General features: G+C 45.9%; 1 protein-coding gene across 2 annotated transcripts; it reads left to right on the forward strand.

The window, feature by feature from the left end:
• Positions 1 to 229: 229 nt before the first annotated feature.
• LOC144106521 (uncharacterized) lies at positions 230 to 12789 on the forward strand. Of its 2 annotated transcripts, none has more exons than XM_077639362.1 (5): positions 230 to 366; positions 1358 to 1769; positions 6189 to 6435; positions 8557 to 8749; positions 12544 to 12789. In XM_077639362.1, exons 1-5 carry the CDS (start codon positions 363 to 365, stop codon positions 12705 to 12707), a joined length of 1020 nt encoding a protein of 339 aa, XP_077495488.1. In that variant the 5' UTR covers positions 230 to 362; the 3' UTR covers positions 12708 to 12789. The 2 variants fall into 2 exon arrangements, with proteins under 2 accessions (XP_077495488.1, XP_077495489.1); XM_077639363.1 differs by having other exon boundaries at positions 233 to 366; positions 1370 to 1769.
• The last annotated feature ends 9300 nt before the right edge of the window (positions 12790 to 22089 follow it).

A 22089-nucleotide genomic window follows, 5' to 3' on the forward strand; every position in this document is an offset into this window, starting at 1 on the left:
TCATGCCACAGGCAATGCCTCTGCCCCATAGCGACCATTTCATAAAGACAATGGAACAAAGTTGTTCAGTTCCTGTACGACTGCCAATTCTTGCCTGATATCCCAGTAGTGGAAAAAATAAAACAAAGGGCAAAACTCGCGATTGATGTCACGGGGTTGCGGAGGTTTCTGCACTTGGACATCTTATCTATGAACGAGTGAATAATGGTCTGATAACGGGATAAAAGAAGAGGCCACTAGCATTACGATGGCAGTTTGAGAGAGGTGTGCGCTGCAGTTCAGGTGATCATAAGATCTTTACTGAAAGCTAAAAATCTTCATCCTCATCGAACATAAGAAATATCCGGGAATCAAGCACAGCTATGGGTAAGACTTTTTACTAGTGTGCAAAGAAATGTTAAGCTCTAGCAGCATCGTAGTTGCAGGTAAACGATCACCTCGATATTCGCAATTCTGTTATACTTCCTAGAAAAATTTTGTTTCTGCAGTCTCTCAGAGTATCTTCCAAAATTTAGTACCCCACCGCAGCAAGAGGTTTACCTCCGCTAAAATATCAGAATCCTAGCCTCCCATACGCATACAGCTTTGTTTTCATGGTTGTTCACTTTTTCAGAAATGATCATAGATATCTGTAGTTAGTCCTTTAACTTTACTGACATGCTACGTTCGCTTCAAATGACGAGCCCGAATTTGCTTTGCAGCTTGGCAGTTGACGGCAAAGACGCTGCACAGATTATTCTAATGTGGTCGCAATATATAATTTTTCATACACAAGGTCGAGACATGTGGTCATTATTATTTGAGGGTAAATTCGAGTAGGGTAGGTTTGGAGGGTGGCTACCTCGCCCTCTACCTTCTCCGGACAACAGAGTAGAAAGCTGGGCAAGTTGGAAGCTGTTCATGACATTTTGTGGGCGCCAAATGAACTTACACGACCCAATAATGCACAGTAAACTTCGCGTGTCCTGGGTATTCTTTACTCACGTTCATTACGTTCGTGCCAACAAAAAGTCATGAAGCTTCACCGTCCCTTTCCTGAGTAAGAAACCTTTAATCGAACGACCCCAATGATGCTCATTTATATCTGCCAAAACATTTTACAAAAAGCACCTCCACATGAGGCGAGCCCGCTTCCATACCATCATCAAAGATGGCTGTATGTTCGCTTTTTCATTAGTCAACAAATGACGCTAGGTTCTCAAATCTTGAGCCTACTGTTGCATGAGCTCCGCCTGAGTGTAATTTCCTTAGGTGAGTGCTAAGTTTACCTTGGGAAACTAGGCAGCTTTACGTAACATGGCTTGTTTTTCGACGTGCCAGAACACTGACTAGTTTTCTGGCAAAACCGGAACCGCAGCTGTCTTCGCAGGCACGTCGCATCCTTCAGCCCTTTTCGTCCTCCTCAGCTGCGCATTGGCGTTGGCAGCAGCCCAGGTGAACCCATGCCCCGCACCTGAATCTCTGAGGCCTTGCACGTGCGACCGCACCGGAATCAATTGCTTGAAAGCCAAGAGCACAGCGGAGCTCGCGAAGGCCTTCAGCGGCAAGGAGAAGACAATCCACAGGGCTCTGTGGATTCAGAGGCGTCCCATCGTCAGGATAAACAACGACACATTCGGTGACTACGCCTTCGGCCAGCTGTACGTGGAAATGAACAGCAATCTCACGTCGTTTCCACTCTCTTCGCTGGACAAGTCCTCAAAGTATCTGACCGAGCTGAGCCTCTACGGAAACCGCTTCAACACCCTCACCAGCATCGACTACAGATGGTGAAAAATTACTCTTTTCACGTCGTCATTAGCAACATATATAAGTATGAGCTCAATTAGCTGTAAGTATTGATCTATTAGAGGACGGCACACAGTGGCTTGGCAATTCTAAAGCTACCAAAGTGATGCAGTGCTCTTGAATGGATCATTTATAGCCAAATTTAAAGAATGCAAGGTGTTTCGTTGCACTCAATGGAAGTAAAAACATTAAAGACAAGGTCAAAATGAGTAAAACATGCAAAGCTATTAATAATTGTTAATTACGGATACGCTTGAACAAGTTGACCACATGAATAATCCTTTCAGCATGAGAAGCGGTGCTCTTCAGTTGATATACCTGGTTAATAGAAAAGGCGCATTGATTAAAAGGAACCACGGCCGCATATAGAGCTTGCTAATTCACATGAGCCGCAACATGTACAGTAAACGCACAACCTGTATTGTTAGCGGTGACTGTGAATAATGAGGTCAGGCATTTTCAATTCCCAGTGACTATTTGATGCTTGGTTGTACTATCTGTTCACCGTTGAACGTATTATATTTTGACGTAATGCGCATAAAGCGGGAAGGAAGGCACCTAACATTCAGTGCAGTGTTTGTTGACGAGCTCAGAGATACAACGGACAAATGCCTTTCTAAATAATGAACAACATTAGAGTGTTATTGCAATGCAATGTACGAGGCAGTTTACCGTGGACCGCGAACATAGACCATAAAGCTACAAAGCGGTCTATAGTCAAGATTCAAAGAACTTGTAAACGAAAAGTCAGGCAACATGCTGCAGGAGGATTTCGTAAGTGCAAGAATTTCTTTTTCCGCCAAAGATGGCCATTATGTTGGCTGAAATGCCTCTCTATGTTGAGTACGCATGTGCAATGTGGCAAAGGAGGGACAGTATTGATCGTTTCCTTTCCGCCCGCCTTTCCTTTTTCCATAATCGGGTCCGAAGGACCACAGACGCTGTTGTGGAAGTCACAGAGTGACGTTTCTTCTACGTTGTTCAGAAACCCCGAGACAGCTGTGTTCAGTGACTCCTGTGTGAGAAACAACTTATGTACTGTTTTAAGCACAATTCACGCGTCATACCCTCAGTATTAGAAGTGTTAAAATTTGCTTCCGTCCAACTAGAAATCGGACAAGCACCGATGCTGAAGTGTGGCGTGGGTCAAGGTCTGACTCATAGAGGCATGGCGCGCAGCTCAGAATGTATGCTCGTACTTCGCGTGGCTATTCGTACAGCTAATCTTCAATGTGATAGCACAGGGCATTCTTCAGCAGAAGAGGGAGAGCCGTTCCCCGTATGTTTTGCTACGCAGGCATTATGCGGCTACCGTCAACGGCAATCTAAAGCACACAACTCGCCTTGTTCCAATTCTTTGGTCGATGCACTTTTACATCATGAGGCCACAACTTGAGCGCTTGACAAGTGCCGGTGATAAGCAAGAACAAAGTCTCTAGACAGTCGTATGTGTGCCAGTGATAAGGAAACAGGGATAACAGCATAGGCGTGGATGTCTGTCAGAAGAATCAGGCGAGTTGCTGGTAAGGCTGGAAGTGCTTAGATTTCCGACATCGCTGCGGCATTCTGATAAACAGGGAGGAATCTGGGTGCGCCTGTGGATATGTATATATAATGTGGAAATGTATGTAGTTATGTATGTATAATGTGAACGGCACCACTATGAACGGAGAGGAACCGGAAAACAGCCGCGGACGGTAACATCAGTGAGACTGCAGGCAGCCTCAATTTGAAGCATGCGAATGCCCTGAACGTGCTTCGTCCGGTGAAAATGCGCCTACCACCTGCAAGCCTCCACACACCACTCACTCACCAAAATTCACCCTCCACAGGTTTCTAACTATCCGAAATCCAGACGAAACTTAACTCAACGACTAAATGAAAACGCGATCACTGTAAACGCTTCAGTACATCCAGAACTGTGCACGGAGACTTGTCGTGTAACTTAGTGCAATCACTTGTGCATGTTTTGTCAGCGGTGAAATTCCACCGCAGCGATGGAATATCCGTGGAGGCAAAATGCTAGTGGCCCGTGTACTGTGTGACGTCAGTTGACGTGATACAACCCCAAGTGGTCCAAGTTAGTTAAAGCCCTCCAGCACCGCGTCCTCCAGAAGTGAAGTCGCTAGAAAAAACACTACAAAAAACGAACTAATCAAACCGCTTAAACAAATGAACAAAATAAAACGCTGAAAAAAACAAACCTTGTTTACAATAACTTTCCTGTGTGTGTACCACACACTGCTTACAATTTTATACGCAAAATTCTCGGTACGGTAAATTTTGACGGCCGGAAAAACAGGGCAGAAACAAGTTTTCCATGAAAATATTGGAAACAATGAAAAACTACACAAAAAAGATTGTCCTGAACACTTTCATTTCATGCTGTGTAGAGTCAAGGGCAAGGGAGGGGGGGGGGGTGATTCGTTGTGCGCGCTCATAACACGAAAGAGCGATTCAAAGATTTCATATGTTACAGCTAATCAGCGACCCAAGCCAATGAAGTTACGAGACCCGGGTGTATGCTTTCAAAAGACGGCTGCAGCAAGGATAAGAAGGACAAACAAGGAAAACAACAACAAGGTTCGGTTTATGGTTTATGGGGTTTAACGTCCTAAAGCGACCCAGTTTATGAAGGACGCCGTAGTAAAGGCCTTCGGAAATTTCCACCACCTGGGGTTCCTTAACGTGCACTGTCATTGCACAGTACACGGGCCTCTAGAGTTTTGCCTCCATAGAAATTCGACCGCCGCGGCCGGGATGGCACCCACGTTTTCGGGACAGCAGCCGATTGCCATAACCACTCAGCTATTGCGGCGGCTATAGATACAACAAGGATAACAAGGATAAAGAAGGCAAGGATAAGGACAAACAAGCCGATCACAATACTTCATTGGAGAACTTATGAGCTGGTAATTGTCCCAGTGTTCTAGAACATGTGTCTTGAAGCGCTGCCAGAGACCACATACACCAGTGGGGAATCTATAGTTCTTCGAACGGTTACCAGTTGGAAGCTTTCAAGCTCCGAAGGCTGGCGGGCAATTCTTTCATGTTCAATGCGACAGCGTGATTAGACAAGATAAGCAAGCCAATTGTTTAGACATATTTGCTTACTCACTATCTGCATCTGAGCCAACAGGCCGTGACAGTTCGCCAGGAACCTTCTTGTGGCTAAGTCGTGACTAATCGTCTACGCAACACTGGAAATTAATTATTACAGGCAAATAGTATAGTTAATACCTCTAGAGACTTTAACGGATAATGCTAAGGACTGCCAGTGAGAAGGAGGACAGTGCGGAGCAACTTGAAAACCGCATATTGGCAATCATAAGCCGGCATTATTCCATGCCAATAAGCAGGATTGCTTCACCGAAGCACATAACTTACTTTCGTTCGAAGTAAATAAGCTAACGATGTCGCAGAAAGTTCAGAAGTCGAAATGCGCGATCAGCTGCATGAAGAATTCTCATGTGACGCAAGTTTACTCAGCAAGCCAAGAGAGGTTTCACTGAAGGAGTCGCTCCTTTCTCTCCCTGCTTAGCGGCTGGCGACTGTGAACTAGCGGCGCGAAGTAAGGTGATGCTATGGATAAGCACCGAATTACTTTGCTTTTAAACAATCATGCTAAATTATGGGAACTTGTCACTTTTAACGCCACTAGAAAATCCGGCGTGGGGTTGTCGGCGTCAGCGTTGTGCGGGAAAAATCACGGCCATGGCTCTGGCAGGTGGTCGGCTATGAGGCAGTTGGGCCACCAAAGTCACGTGACCTTGCGCCGACCTCACGAGCTACCCACCGTGGCAGGTGGCCGTTAAATTAATGATTGATCGCTGAGGAAGAGCAGCCTGAGCCACCCAAGGCCCACAGCTGAAAGCACCTGCCATCGCAGGGCAGTGACGCATCGCTTAACCACTGCACCACTGCGCCACGAGGCTGTAAGGACTCCCAGGGATGTATAAATGTAAAGTAGAGAATGCCCTTCTCCATATACGAAAATTAACCCATTACGCTATCGCGTCATACCCTTTAGCTGAAGCTTAAGTGTCTCCTTCAATTTTTTCTTGATACATCCGTCAATTAAATTCGTGAATTGAACAGAATAACCGTTGAATATATGTTGGAGGGCCTTTATACTGTGGTTGATTGTTCTCAGGACTTGCATTCCCCGCAAAAAGCCACAGAAAAAAAAAGATTTTTTCCTTAGGTGCTCTGATTTTTTGCCGAGCCCTCTCACTATAGTAGTTACAACCGTTGTATAATGATACCAGGTCTTCCGAAAGCGAGCTTTTATTGTTAGGATCTGAAGAAGTTCCGTCCGTAGGGAGATACGATGCAGTTATGATGTGCTCCATGCTTGCTGCACTTGTCTAATTCCGAGCTTTGTGCTTGTGACGTTATAGGCTACCTCGCTTCCAGAGGCTGCGCGTCTTGAACCTGGCCAAAAACAACCTAAGATATGTGCCCGTAGGAGGGTTCAGCAACCCGTCACTCGAGACGCTGAGCCTCAACAACAACCCAATCGAGAAGATCGATGCATTCGCCTTCAAGAACCTGCCCCGCCTGAAGAGCCTGCAGCTTCGCTTCATCCGTGCCAAGGTCTTGGACGCCTACTCCTTCTCTATCCCCAAGCATCATCCGGAACTGGAGGTGAGGCACCGATGAAAATACAGTGGAAGGAAAAAGGGGTCATCTCACAAGGGGAGCTTTCCTTGGTCGGAAATAGGGTGCCCCCACTTTCAGGGCGAGGACAGCGGTGTCGACGGCGGCATGTTGGACGACACTCTACCGTTCGGCTGCATTGAGCACAATGTTACGGCGGCCCGTGGGCAGAGTGGGTGAGGGAACAAACGCGGGTTAATGACACCCTAGTCGAAATCAAGAGAAAAAAATAAGCTTGGGCAGGGCACGTAATCCGAAGGCAAGATAACCGCTGGTCCTTAAGGCCAGTGTAGCAAGGGGGCGGAAGAAGGTTAGGTGGGCGGATGAGATTAAGAAGTTTGCGTGCATGCGGTGGGCGCAGCTGGCAAAGGACAGAGTTGTTTGGAGAGACATGAGAGAGGCCTTTGCCATGAAGTGGGTGTGGTCAGGCTGATGATGATGATGATGGTGTTCTTCCAAGACAGGATGGTACAATGAATTCTTTATACACTGAATACAGCGGAGGCCTGTTGGTCTGAGTCTTCCGTCTGCATGTGAGACGTGTGCGATTTGGTTCCAAATGCTTCCGCGTATTCAGAGGTTTTCCAGTGAGTACAAACTCTCTCACGGCCTGGTAGCTTGCTTTTATGATGCAAATTGCTTGCGAACGACCCCACTTCATGCATACAAAGCACGTACTGTTTAGTAAAGCTACGCTTATGCTATTGAAATCCGATAGTCATCATCACAGCTTCACAGTGAGCTGTGCCATCCTTTACCGCAAGTAAGCAGTCGTGCAGATAGTTCTTCATTCACCCCAGTTACAGTTACGAATCTGGAATTCAGAATCCCCGCATATGCCGCAGCCGGTTGTGGGGGAGGGGCTGTACGAATATTATTCGACGAATGCATCATTAGCCCAAAGCATTGTGCCCAGGCGGCGACAGTCAGCTACGAATTTAGTCGCATATGGCACCCTGGAAGATTACATTTTTCATCATACTATTTTAATAAACAGCCAGCTGAAGTTAATACAAAATGTGACCGGTAGCGCAACAGTCTTCAGAACCGTGTTTTTTTAAATACTTTTCAACCAATCATATCGTTGTATTTTAAAAATGAGGATCAAAACCTTTTCCCATTCGGTATGTAAATTATAAGAGGTCTGGTGGATGCCCACACTCCACGGGAACTTTCGGCTTATACAAGGTCTGCACTTGGATGGGATACGAGATGCAATGAAAGAAAGAAAGGGGCGCGGGGACGGGAGTCTGGGTTGTTTACGGGGCGAATCAGAGCACGAGGACCGTAAACGAAGGTTAAATGTAAACGCCAGTCCAACCTACCCTAAACCTTGTCCGCGGAAATGGCTCGGCGTCTCTGATTTGGGGTCAAGGGAGACAGCTTAGGACACCTGATTCGCACAGTGTGAAATTATATTTTTAACCCTAAATGCTCATTCAGGAGCCTCTATATTCCGATTATCAAGCCTGTGAAGCAGCACTGAAAAAAATGACAGTGATTCCTTCGTGACGTCCGCATCAAAGTGGCAGTGGCATTGATAGCCTTATCAGATTTGGTTAGCATTAGTAGTAGGGGAGAAATCGAGCGTCACATGAGAAAAACGAGCAGGGTCAGTTGATGTCATGACGTCAGGGAAATGTTCTATTTTCTACAGAGAAGGCATTTTCTATTAGTCGGTAGTTGACCACGAAATCTTATGATGCTATGTTATGTTGCGTAGGATAAAATTGAGTAACAAGACTGGAGAACTGGATTAAACAAAACTGAAGTATTAATTAATTGAAGAAAGCTGAATCTTCTCGTCCTTGAGTCCCATGGCAACATGACAGTATCGAGTTACTGCCAGCCGACTAGCTACAGTGGTTATGGCTCAAGGCTCTGCGCACTTGGCCTCTCAAGTGTGATCAGCTGGTGTCAACAAAGGTAACTAATTTCAAAACTTGCGATGCGGAATACAAACTCTTAGATATTAGCAGGGCTGTTGGCACATATTCAAGCTGTTTCCTTGCGTTCTGAGACTTGTCTGTCTCTATCTAGCTAAATGTGTTCTGTTTCCATTAACACGGAAATCTATACAAATCACATTTCTTCCTTACGATTCTACAGATCAATCTGATGGGAGGCAACCTGCAGACCATCGAGGAGAACGCCTTTACCGGAACTGCACCACTCTCGCTGGATCTGAAGTTTAACGCTCTCAAGGAGTTCAGCGCTCCCGTGTTCCAACCCCTGATCACAGCAATGGCGTCGAACGCCCGAAAGCACCAAATGTTAGGGGACGCCAGGATCTCTACGAAAGGTGAGAATGTGTTAAAGGTTGAGTTCCACAGGTTAGCCACAGTAAGTGACACCTGAGAAGCCCAGGTGTGATGAAGTGTACAGCCTCATGTGCGGACGCCCTCTTCCGCGGTATAAGACGGGCCATATGGCTTACGTATGTTTCATGACATGTCGCCTTAGATCACACATGCCACTGAGGTGTTCGGAAACACCCAGGAGCTCCTTCGTTTGCAGCTGCCAATCCTGGGTTATCCAAGATTCGCCCATCCGCAAAGTATTGACTCCGTGCAGGGATTACCTAGGAAATGTCTCGCACAGCTTGAGTCATGTTTCCAATTATCACGTGCAGAACGTCCTGAATCTCTGTTATTCCAGCATTCCTCGGCATATCTTACAAGGTACACGAAATAAAAATACGTATCATTTTGCCAGCGTACGCACAAGTACAGTAGTGAGCAATATGAGAGGGAACAGACCTTTGGCAGAAGATTAAAAATTGTGTGGTTATTCTTCCACTAAAATTTACAATGACTGTTCCATGATATCTACAGTGAGGAAAGCTACTTATAAAACAGAAAAAAACCTGCTTACCAATCATAATTATGGAGTAATAAATAAATAAATGTTCAAACCTTGTTCCCTCTCCTGTTTCGCACCACTGTACACTAATTGCGCACACTCTTGTGGAAGAGCACTCAGGCTATGCCTTTACGACTCAACACGAATGACAGCAGGGACCCTTAAAGAAGCGTCCGGTGAGATATTCGATCACGAAAGAGAACAGTGGGCAAGAACGCCTCCGAAAACCGGAACAAGAGTGAGCATGCATGCATTACTACAGAGGGGCAGTCTAGACGTAGCGCGGGTTACGTGGCTACGTTTTCCTCAATTTTCGACGTCGTAAGTTGCCAGGTGTGTTAGAATTGTGCCTTAAATAACGAACATATTAACGATGCCTTACGTTTCAAGAGAAAATGGATAACTGGAAGCGGGTACTAATTCTGCTCCCCAGGAAAAGAAGGCGTGTTTCGGCTCTGCAGCTTGCCCTCCATTGCTAGAAAAAGTTGTCGCAGAGTACAGCGACGTCACTTTTGTTCGATATAAACAGTTACGGATGTTGAGAGTGAATGTACAACAAAATAGTGTGCCCATATTTGAGCCTAGAAAGGCGTTTTTAGACAACTTGGACATTTGGGCCTAATATCAATATTCAGCTACTACTCTCAGGTGGGCGTAGTCTGGAAAAAATTGCATATAAAGAAAAAAACATGTAAGGATATGTAGTGGAGTATGACTGTTATTTTTTTTGTTTTAATTACGCTCGAGGACCTTTAGGTGTTACAGATGGAAGTGGGTAAAAAAAATGTGCACAGGAGTAATTGCAGCACCACAGGATTTGACCATGACCTGCATCCATATATAGTAGCACTCATGATAGAGACGACGGACGCTGGCTGGTAGTTCTAATTGGATGCTGTTTTGGACCCGCATTTCTTTTGAGCTTTTTCGTAATAGTTGAATGAATGTTACATTATGTACCGGTAAAACAATCGCACAACGCAAACAAGCAAGCAGTCTTTAGTACTGGAAAGCTAATATCGTAAAAGAATTCTGCCTTAATTAAGTCTTCATTAAAACTCGCTCCTTTTATCATTACACAGCTCTGTACAAAAAGCAGTTTTTGCCATTGAAAATGGTGTCTTAAATGGGGTATGGAACTTAATATTGAAAAAACTGTCGTCTCACGTATAGCTAGAATAAAGTCTCCAAGTTTGCTGCCCTACCTTATTCGCGGTAATAGGATTTTGGAAGTTGAGCAATATAAATATTTAGGTATAACACTTGACAGTAAGTTAAAATGGTCGTCACACATTACTAATATTTCTACAGCCGCATTGAGAAAGCTATGGGTTTTACGTAGAAAGCTAAAAACTGCCCCAGCACACATGAAAAAATTGGCTTACGAAACTTGTGTGCGGTCTTTACTCGAATATGCCTCAGTCGTTTGGGACCCGTGCACGAAAAAGGACATAATGGTCCTTGAAAAAGTAAATAGGAAAGCGGTTAGGTTTATATACGGAAAATACAAAAGGGAAGACTCTCCATCGCAGTTATTGATGTCAAATAAAATTCCTACGCTAGAAGTCCGCCGAAAGATTAATAGATTGGTATTCTTGTTTAATAGTTTAACAGGTAAAAATAAATTGAAGCTACCGGAGTGCATTAAGCGTCCTCTTGTGAGAAGGACTCGGAACGTTCTTGAACGTTCACTTACTCCCCTTTTCGCCAAAACTAACAGTTTTAAATACAGTTTTTTCCCTAGAACAGTGCAAGATTGGAATTCGCTACCGGAATCTGTTTTTTCCTCGCAAAATTTTTCTGATGCGTTAAATCGTCTATTTACCTGCTAATATTGATTATATGTATGTTTTGTATACGTGTGCTGCTGATATTGCATAAGTTTATTGTTTGGTTTATTCTTTTGGTATCCGTGCGCTGCTAACATTGTATAAATTTATTCTTTTGGTTTTATTCTTTTGGTCTCCGTGTGCTGCTAATATTGAATAACTTTATTCTTTTGGTTATGTATAATTATATGTTCACTTCTGCTTGGGCCTAGCAGTGGCCTGCAGTATTATGAAATAAATTACAGTTCACTTCATGGTCCCTGCAGGACCGCGGAAACTCAAATGCCGACACAAATGAGCGCAGGTGTTTATACACAACAGCGTCGTTGATGCCACCTCGAATACCATTTGACGCATGCGACACTCCACAAGAATAGATACATTAGCAAATATGACGAATGGCGCATACGTTGCGGAGATGCGGAGCGCGCTGGCGTGGGTACCGTTCCTGATTTTCACTGCTGTTCTAAAAAACAGTTTTATAGCACTTTCGCACTCTCTCAAGTAAGGAAGTGACGCGAAACTATTAAAATATCAGTTAAGCCTCGAAAGGGTCTGAACATTACCTGGAGCTGCTCTCCTGTCACTGTCCCGTGTGAATTCGGTACAACTATCGATGAATGCGGCAGAAAAGTTGAGGCCTGAAAACGAGAAGGGAAAGATGCATTCTGAATAGTAGTTTTACAAAATGCGGCGCCTTCTTACGTAGGGCATTTATTTCCCCATCGAAATATTGTTTACTTGATGAAAATCACGGCATCTGGTACAGCAGTGGAAGATATTCATTCTGGTCTGAGGAGTAGGTGAGTTCATTTCAAGCGTTAGAAATAAACCCAAGTCATTCAGAAGGCCTGCGATCAGGTTAAACGCGTACCGTGGTGCATAAAATTCAATTCTCGCGTTCCTTCGTTAGCCAGTCAGCTCGTATTTGTGCAAGCTGATGAATCATCGGCGTGCCCACACACACATTAAGTTTCAGTTGAACGACTTCTGCCGGTGACAGAAAAACATATATATTTTTGCCATAAACCTGCATTCTGTAAACCTTCCCCTGTGACAGTACAATTGGTCGGTTTTTGAATTTTTTTTCCTTGCCTTTGGTCCTCTGTGACTGATCGAGGCTTTTCTCTGACGCAGGCCGTGACGACATCAATGAGAGCGGACTAGAAAACATGAGAGCTAACTGAAACGTTAAAAATTACGGCGCAGGTCTGTCACTTTGTACACCGCGCGAAAGTGCTTCACTTGCCACTTGGCCGACATTACGCCGACCAGAATTGCAAACAGGTTGTCAGAGCCGTCAGGATATCTCCGCCTAGCATACTTCCCTCTTGGAGTTATTTCAAAACTGATGCCTCCATCAATGGGTCTAACTCCATTAAAATAAATTATTGTGTTTTTGCAGGGAACTCCTTCACCTGCTCCGGCTGCGAATTCTCGTGGATGACTGCACTTAAAAGCCAGCCTGAAGTGATGCTTATGCTTATCGATTTCCGGTGTCGCGACCAGACGCCCGTCTGGAACATTACCAAGCACCTCATCGGTTGTTCGTACAACCCACGCCCATGACGACCCTTGACGCTCTCGTTGAAAGTTGCACCAGTGAGAGTAAGCAACTTTTTCGAGCGAAAAATAAACTCTATTCACATAAGTGTCCAGTTTAAATGAAATAGGAGCATAGGCAAAATATGCCTTTGTCTGGCACATTAGTGCCTGTAGTACACTTCGTGTGGTTGCTTGGTTCAGCACAGGTTCAAGGTGACAATGACAACTATGTACAGTGCTATATTACACGAGTAAGCTACCTCCATAGCGAGAACGCCGACGGCTTCGACTATCAATCATTGCAAATATGTGCATTCTTCATCAACCTCATTGAAGTCGGACTCCTTTCCTTCATGTGTACTGCTCGTTTTATTAGATTATAGCATTGAAACGTAGAAGTTGGAGCCGATTAAAGCTTTTTGGGAGTTCCTGAGTTAGCTTTTTGTGTATATTTTAGTTTCAAGTTCGTACAAGCCCGACTTCATAACGGGAATTACTTGCTTACTTGAGGCTTATGCATGACATCAGATTCAGTTTTGTAGTTGACAATCACATCCCTATTAAGCTCTCAATCATCGGTGCAAACCGAATTCCACACTTTGTTCCCAAGGGCAGGGCCAGCAAAAAGAAAAGAGACATGTGCAGTCTTATTCCGAACTACAAGGCGATGCTTGCGGAGGCAGCTCGAAGTATGCGTATACAGCTTTCATACTCGCGCTTCAGGTTTCATTTTAGTTATACGAACTTGAGCTGTTAACTCAGCCTCAAAGACTGGTGCTAAAAGAGGACAAGATCGCTTGATTACTCCTTGAGGATGCACTCCGCCTTCTTTTTACTTCTAATATGTCAGGTGTTCAAGCAAAACCTCCATCTTACAGCTCTTGAGATGCGAAGATGTCGTCTGCAGCATATGAACACTAGTGCGGACTGACATCAGAAAAAATGTGAACCGTGTTTACTAGTAAGCTGTTTAACAAAGTTGCGATAGATTAGGTTCTAACTGTTGCTTTTACTCACGTGGTTGCGAATGGAAATGAGCTGCTAGTAATAGCCATATCAGTTTTTGCAGTTTCGAAGACGCGATTAGCTCGGGGCGGTGACTCAGAAATCTTGGTAACTCCTGCGTATTTGGCCAGCGCTAATCAACTCCTCAGAGCACGTCAGTCCGTGGCATGCGTTTCACGTTACCTTCTCTCTCATGTGTGGGTTGGAGCAGCGTACAGCGGCGACCACTGCATCGCACGCGGCACAGCGAAGGACAGGTGGCATGTACGCCACGGAGTGACTGGCTGGCGAACGTCGTTTTGAAAACCGCGCGTTTTTTGTTCTTTTTTTTTGCACGAGATGGCCAAAATTTGTTGAGAAATAGTGCCGAGGAAAATCGCATTTTCGATATTCCAAAAAATAATATTGTTACGAGGTGGCAAGCCAAGGAAAGCACGGCATGATGACAGAATGAAGATAAGATATAATGGCTCAAGGGCCTAGCGCGAGCACTCCGTCCCGCGCCACTGCACTCTTCTTCGTCTTCATAACATGACCCCGGTCCTCAGAGCGATCGTCCCGATCGATTGCTTGAATTACGAATGGTGAGGTGACGATGAGGATGATCAGGAAGGATAGAAGAAGATGAAAGGCTTGCCACAAAGATGAAGGAGATGATCTGGTGGACGGTTGCCCCCGGAGCTTCAGGTCCAGCGGTCGGTCACCCACTGCCGAAGGTCAAGGGTTGAGGGATCGCCGCACAGCCTGGGCGGGGGTGCCGTCTTGGTTCGGGTCGTAGTCGGGTCATCGTACATCAGGTCCTGGTCGTCGTGTCTTGTGGTCGGGGCTGGGGTCGGGGCGGCGGAAAGCGGCTGGTCGGTTCTGGTCAGTTCGAGCTGGGGTTGGGCCGGGCGGCGGAGCCCAGGACCCCTCGGCCGACGACGAAGGCGAGCAGAAGGCGGCGATGCTCCGGGGACTAGGATGACAATGAGCACTCAGCACCTCTACCAAATGTTACGTGGTGGCAAGCCAAAGAAAGCAAGACATGATGACAGAATGAAGATATGATTTAATGGCTCAAGGGCCTAGCGCGAGCACTCCGTCCCGCGCCACTGCACTCTTCTTCGTCTTCATAACAATATGGCTATTACAAACGATCCGCTTGAGATCTCTAATTTCAAGCGTGTGCCTAATTATAGCAGTTAAAGAGATACCTGCTGAAATTAGTTATTATTACGATATTAATATAGTTAACGTGATTGACTTGTTTTCTAACATCAGACAGCACTGATGTTACTAAGTCAGAAACCACACACCAGCAACTTCGCCACGCGCCACCACCTACCTAGATCCACCTCGCCAGCCTTGGCACGCCCACAGTCACCTTTAGAAGGGCCACTCACAGCCAACTCACCTACCTCCACCCACCACAAACTTCACCCATGCAGCTGCGGAAGGTAAAAGTGAAGGTAAAATCGAATCCAAATACGCAGTAGCAAAGCCAGCTGTCCTCTAGAAGCACCACCCGCTGGCCAACTTCCCACCTCACTCACTTAAGTAGGGGTCAGCCCACCCAATTACCGCCTCCCTCGATGCACCTTCCTACCCCAAATCATCCTCCAGAAGCGTCACCCACCGCCCAGCTAGCCGCCTTTGCCCTCCAGGAAAATATGTCTCGTGTGTGAAGCTTCGGCTTGCAGCAAACATTTTTTTCAGTAATAGCATCGAAGCAATGATGGAGCCTAAATCGAACTCCGTTCCCAGAACTTGCGGGTCAGATGTCTGATTGTCCCGTGAATTATTTTTACTCCTCTAGCAGTAAGACCTCCAACCATAGATTTAACCGATATTTGTTTGTCCGATCGAAGCCTCTCTGCGTAGACTTGACGTTGCTAGGGAAGAACAGCGTGGGTCACTCAGCCCCACCGATGGCAGCAGTGGCGCATCGCTTACCCGCTGCATAGTATACTACTGCGCCACATGTGGCGCGAGGATTACCAGGGGTCTTTTAATGTAAATGAGAGAATGACGAATTCCGCATGTATGAGCACTAACCCATTAACGTTATCTTGCCGCACCCTTAAGGTGGAGCTTAAGACCGATTTCTCCGATCTTTAACTGAAGCTTGGTTGACCTTTAAAACCGAACCTGGAGCCGAAACCGAAGTGAAAACCGACGTGCTAGCGCACCCAATTCGCATTCGGGACAAAGTACCGGTTTATTTCAAGCCAGCAAAAAGGCCCCCCAAAGGTGCAACAAAGCCGTTGTATCGAAGGAACGAGCAGAACAATGGATGCATGCGGAAATTATCGCGGCAATTCTATAAGGTAACCGTTCGCTAACGAAATTTCTATGCGACCACACGCCGGGTACCGCATCAGGCTCCTTGTAAATGCTGGCCGCCGGTGGTCCTTCACTGCAAGTCCATGAAGAACGGCCCTCCCTAAGGCAGGTGCACTCCCGGAACGTCTCCGAGGCTACGACGGACCGCCTCAACCACGATTTCCACCGGGAACGAGACCGTGAAGCCAAACACAGCAGCCAATGTGAGAACTGCGCACCCGCCTTTGAAAGAACAGCCGTTCTGCGCAAGTGTCGCGACACCACCACAAGGGTGATAGTAGAAGCTAACAAAATATTAAGATTTTCTGATCAATGTGCCAGCGAGCCATCCGTATACACTTGAGCAAAAAAGGGCTCATCTTTTCAAGCGCGCATGAACATGCCAGTGACTAGAAGGAAGATTACGAGCCAACGAGATTATTGTGCCACTTGAACATGAGTTGTTTTCCTGTGTTGTCACCGGTCTGGGCCTGTTCAAGGCAATAAACGATGTTGTCTGTCAACGCCTCTGTTTGTGTCAGTATTTCTGGTCCGTGTTGCGACCGCGCAGTAGTACAAAAAATGTTGAACCAACAAGCCAGCCGCTACATATTAATTGTGAAGGAACAGCCTCACGCCGACCGCCCCCTCCCCCCCCTCCACCCAATCGGCTGCTTCGTGTGTGCTTATAAAATATTCGCCGCCGTGATCACGGGCCTAACATACGCAGTCGCGTAGCACCCGAGGGCACTCAAGTATTGGGACAAAAAAAAACGAATGCAAGCGTGTAGCCTATCTTCTGCGCCGAGCTGTCAGTTTCCGTGCCGCCCGCAACTTTAAAGGGATATCTGATAAAATCAGCATAAAAATGAAGTGCCTAAGTCAATGTCTGCTGTGGTTCGTTGACACGCGGACAGAAGAGGGCACTAGTGTTACTTAAAACACATTGAAGGCTTAATTATACTCGTGTAATTGAGTGTAAACGTAAGAATATAATCTGTAATGGATAACACACGTAACATCAACAATGTAGCGACAGTGTCACAGAATGCTTCTGGTTCTGCTTATGCACTTTATAATTCTTTTGTGATTATTTACTGCCACGCTTCCTGCTAGGGTAACAACAATGCATAGGTCATCGTAGTAGGTGATGTTACAAATCTGCGTTTGTTTACCCAACTACGGCGGCTGCGTTTTTATGGAGGCCAAACGCTAAGGCGCCCGTGTGCTGTGCGATGTCAGCGCACGTTAAAAGGTCACCAGGTGGACAAAATTATTCCGGAGTCCTCCACTACGACACCTCTTTTTTCCTTTCTTCTTTCACTCCCTCCTTTACCTCTTCCCTTACTGCGCTGTTCAGTTGTCCAACGATATATGAGACAGATACCGGGCCATTTCCTTTACCCGAAAACGAATTATTATTAATTATTAGTATTGAGTGTACCGTCTTTTCCAACAGTTAACCGGACAATGGTCAGCTTGTACGCTGGACCGTAGAGCCCTTACGACACCCCCAAAAGATAAAACGGTCTTAATTGCGCTTTTGTTAGCTTGCAGAGATTGAGAGCTTAAGGGGGAGCCACAAGTGATTCACTACAACGCTAAGAAAGGAACCCTGTTCACAGGTTACTTTTGGTGAAGACAGCGCGTTTCACTTTATACAATGATCGCATTCCTACTGCGTATTTGAATTTAATAATAATATTATTAATATTAATATTAATAATAATAATAATAATATTAATATTAATAATAGAATTTGGGGAAGTAAATGGCGTGGTATGTCTCGTATATCGTTGGACACCTGAACCGCGCGGTAAGGGAACGGATAAAGGAGGAAATGAAAGAAGGAAGAAAGAGGTGCCGTAGTGGAGGGCTCCGTTGTAATTTCGACCACCTGGGGATCTTTAACGTTTACTGACATCGCACAGCACACGGGCTTCTTAGCGTTTTTCCTCCGTAAAAGCGCAGCCGCCGCGGTCGGGTTCGAACCTGGGAATTTCGCATCAGTCACCGCAGCTTTCTAGCTTCCGTACGGCGTGGGCTTGTGGTGGATGAAAAGTTCTGAATTTTTACCGGTTGCGGCTTCCAAGAGGCGAAGGTTTTACACGCATACAAACGGACATGCATGCATGCATGCACGCACGCACGCACGCACGCACACACGCACGCACGCACACACACACACACACACACACACACACACACACACACACACACACACACACACACACACACACACACACACACACACACACACACACACACACACACACTTTTAAGAGCGTGAGCTCTTACTCATCACGTCTTGAGATTTCGTGGGGTCTGCTACACCCTTGATCACAGCGCCATCTGTGGCAGCAAACACTAATCATGTTTCGAGATTTCATGAGGTCTCCTACCATCCTGAGATCAAAGCGGCATCTGTGGCTGCAACTAGAAAACAGCGCATCTCGCATTGATACTTATAGCGCCATCTACAGTAGCATTGTAGAAACTAATGTCGAAACAAATGTCACGTGTCAGTGATGAAGTCACGGTCCAATGTGGTGGATAGAGGTGGAACTAGGTGAGTATGATGTCATGGGACGAAATGGCGGCACAGTTCAGTTTTCCAAAACGCCGGCCATTAAAATTGGTTTTGCCCTCTCATCCCTTCCCCCCCCCCCCCCCCTCACGGAAAGAAAAATTCTAAAACGGGTAGGAAAAACTGTCCCGTCACGGGACCGCTATACAAGCATACATTCACTCCGCCACACACACACACACACACACACACACACACACACACACACACACACACACACACACACACACACACACACACACACACACACACACACACACACACACACCGACAGCAACGGACACCCATCCGGGGACAGTTGTACACCAAACTGGGTAGGCAAATAAAACCCTATGGGTTGTGGTATATAAAAAAACTGCAATTAAATAAATGGTAAACATTTTATGCATGCAATTGCTAAGTGAAGCGTTACCATATCGCACTGCAAGCCAAATTATTGGCCCACCTTTTCTCCACAAACGAAGCAAACTCCGTTTTGGACGTATCTGGAGAGGGTGCTACTCGACAATGGGTAGATGTGCATCGTAATTTCTTTGATAGATGGCGCTAGGAGGCGTGCGTGCACGCGTAGCCAAACATGGTGTCAATCCATCCTGTTTCAAATGGTAATTATTACATTCCGTTTCTCGAGACATGAGGCGCGTTCTTCTTCGCTTTCTTCATCTAGTAAACCAAACAGCTAACGCTCGATACTTCAACGTCTTGCAGACGGTGGTGGCCTTTCTTTGACATGACAGGGGATCATACTCCCAACACTCAACAAAAGTGTTAGGAGTATGACGCTCTACATACTAGTGCGAAAAACTCAGTCAAGCTGTAAGGTTATTGCGGCTGCCATGTTATTTCACCTTATACCGGGTGTTTAATAGAGGCCCGCCATTGATTCTTAAAATAAGCTAGAAAACAGACGGGTCGTGAAAACTAGTAACTTTGTTAACTAATTATTCGTGATGTAGCTTCAATTCTGAGAGTTAAGGCCCAGTTTGCAATTAGAGATTTTGTGTAATACCAATACCAATAACAATTTTGAGAGCGAAAGCTCTACTTCTTCCGTCCAAAGCTGCAGGTCATGTGGCTATGAAATTTCATTTTCAAATCAGGAGGAGTGGAGGCTTAGCTCTGACGTCACGCCACGTGACTCAGCACGCCTCGCCACAGCTGCGCGCGTTGAGCCGACGGCGCTCGCTCCCCTGGCAACTATCGAATCACGTGACTCGCTGCGCCTCGCCACAGCTGCGTATGCGGAGCCGACGGCACACTCGCAACCGCCGGAAATCGCTTGACGCGCCGTTCGCTGTATAAAAAAGCGTGTGGCGTGCGCTTACCTTCACACAAAGCCATGGATGAGCAACCTGTCTTAACTAGTGCTTCGACGATGTATCGTCGCTGTGAAGCGGAATATGATGATTTCTACGTTATGAAAAGGCTTCAGATTGGACAATCATGATTAACATAGCTTTCGCTCGTCTGACTAGGTTCAGCCGGGTTGAACAATAGCTAATTTTTTTTTAAATTCCAAAACGCGTGACCCTCTGTACTGTGGCTTTGTAAATTTTGCCCATTTCGCGCCAAAATACGACCGTTTTCTGATAGCCTGTGTCCTTGGCGCGCGTATTCCAACGCCCCACAGTACACGCTGCTTCACGGCGCAAGTGACACTTAGAGTCTGCTCTTTCTAGTGTCGGCTGAGCAACGAGTTCCGCGGGTGAGACAGAGGCGATAGCGTGGAACGTGCCCCAGGGATTGACGTGTTTTGGTAGTCGATAAGAACGATAAGAAAAAGAAGATTCAATGCAAACCACTCTTAGACAAAGCACCAATTCTATACAGGCACAGGGATCAACTCGTGCGGAAGCTCATGGAAGCCTTTCATATGCGTATCAGTGGAGGTAAATGTGTCGGTCAGACTTCCGTCGGTCAGACTTTCTGATAGGGAGTTCCTGCTTTTGGCCACTCACTCGGGTACACGGTGTGACACCTGATGTCCATGATGATAGCCTTGCTCTGGTCTTGCCTTGATTTTACTTTATATTTGTGCATGTATTTGTAATAAACTTCACTTGAGAGTTAGCGCTCGTTCTTTTTTTTCGCCTTTGTCCTCGTGTTTCTGCGCAATTTTTTCAGTACGCATGACAACGAACTAGCCCAACTTTCTGCTTTACTATGTTCTGGTTGGCACTGCCTTCGTGTGTCGTTCGGCGCGAGATGTGAAAATTTTGCTGAGCCGCAGCACTGAGTTTATCCGCGTTTCAGAATTCAAAGACCAGACAAGACTGTTACTAACAAAAGGCTTCAAACGTAAATTGGGACCAGCCGCTTGGTTCTAAAAGGCAAAAATCATACGTCCACGCATTAATCTTCCACGCAGCCTTCTCCAACAGTTCAGAGGTGACCGATTAGTCCCACGAAGTCTCTCCTGCATATTACACAGGCACCCCATATTACACAGACACCTCCCCATTATCATGTAGTGCTTGGCTCCATCTCTGACTTGGCGGAGAGGCAACACACTCCAGTAAAACAAGTTCTCCTTTCAGCTGGTTCCCTTTAGTGGCCTCGAGCGAATTTAATTTCAAGCTACTCGTCAACTCGTCTTCATGATATAAACGATGTTTAATATACCTTTAAGCAATGGAGTGAAAAAATATAAGGGCAAATCAAAAGGCATATGCAAATTCGCAGAAGTGTAGAAGAGGCTTGTCTGAAAATAAAAGAAAATAAAAAGTGGTTTCAGGAAAGGAAATGGCGCAGTAACTGTCTCACGTATCTCAGTGGACCGCTGAACCGCGCCGTAAGGGAAGGGATGACGGAGAGAATGAAAGTAGAAGGGAAGAAAGAGGTGCCGTAGTGGAGGTCTCCGGGAAAATTTCTACCACCTGGGGATCTTTAACGTGCACTGGCATCGCACAGCACACGGGCGGCTTTTGCGTTGCGCCTGCATCGAAAGGCGGCTTGCGAACTATCTGTGGATAGCGGATGTACACACGACCTAATCTTTTGAGCTGTTGGGAAAAGTTGGTGTCGGAAGAGTTGAGAAAAAGGTTAATGGAGAATACCTGAGTAACCTCCGAAATGCTGATGACATTGCCTTGTCAAGTAACTCAGGAGGCGAACTGAAAAGCATGATAGAGGGCCAAGACAGGTAAAGAAAGAACGATGCATCCAACAATTATGACGCAAAAATTTTAATTGTCATCAGACTCTGAAGGGTACATCAGTTTATGACAGGCCTCGAAGAGTTGCAGTTGGTAAAGGAATATATCTATGAAGGGCTGCCAGTGACCGCCGATCCGGACTACGAGAGTGAAATAACAAGAATAAGACTGGAGTACAGCGCTTTTGTCAGCTAATCTCAAATTACCAACTAAAGTTTATCAGTTCATCTAAAGAGGAAAGCGTATGAGTCGTATCTTATCTTACTCACTTATAAGGTAGAATCACGGAGGCTAACCGAAAGGTTGAACTTAAATAGAAGACAAAGCCGCGAGTTAAATAATCGAACATGACAGGTTT

The sequence above is a fragment of the Amblyomma americanum genome, chromosome 10, assembly GCF_052857255.1.
Source record: "Amblyomma americanum isolate KBUSLIRL-KWMA chromosome 10, ASM5285725v1, whole genome shotgun sequence".
NCBI lineage: Eukaryota > Metazoa > Arthropoda > Arachnida > Ixodida > Ixodidae > Amblyomma > Amblyomma americanum.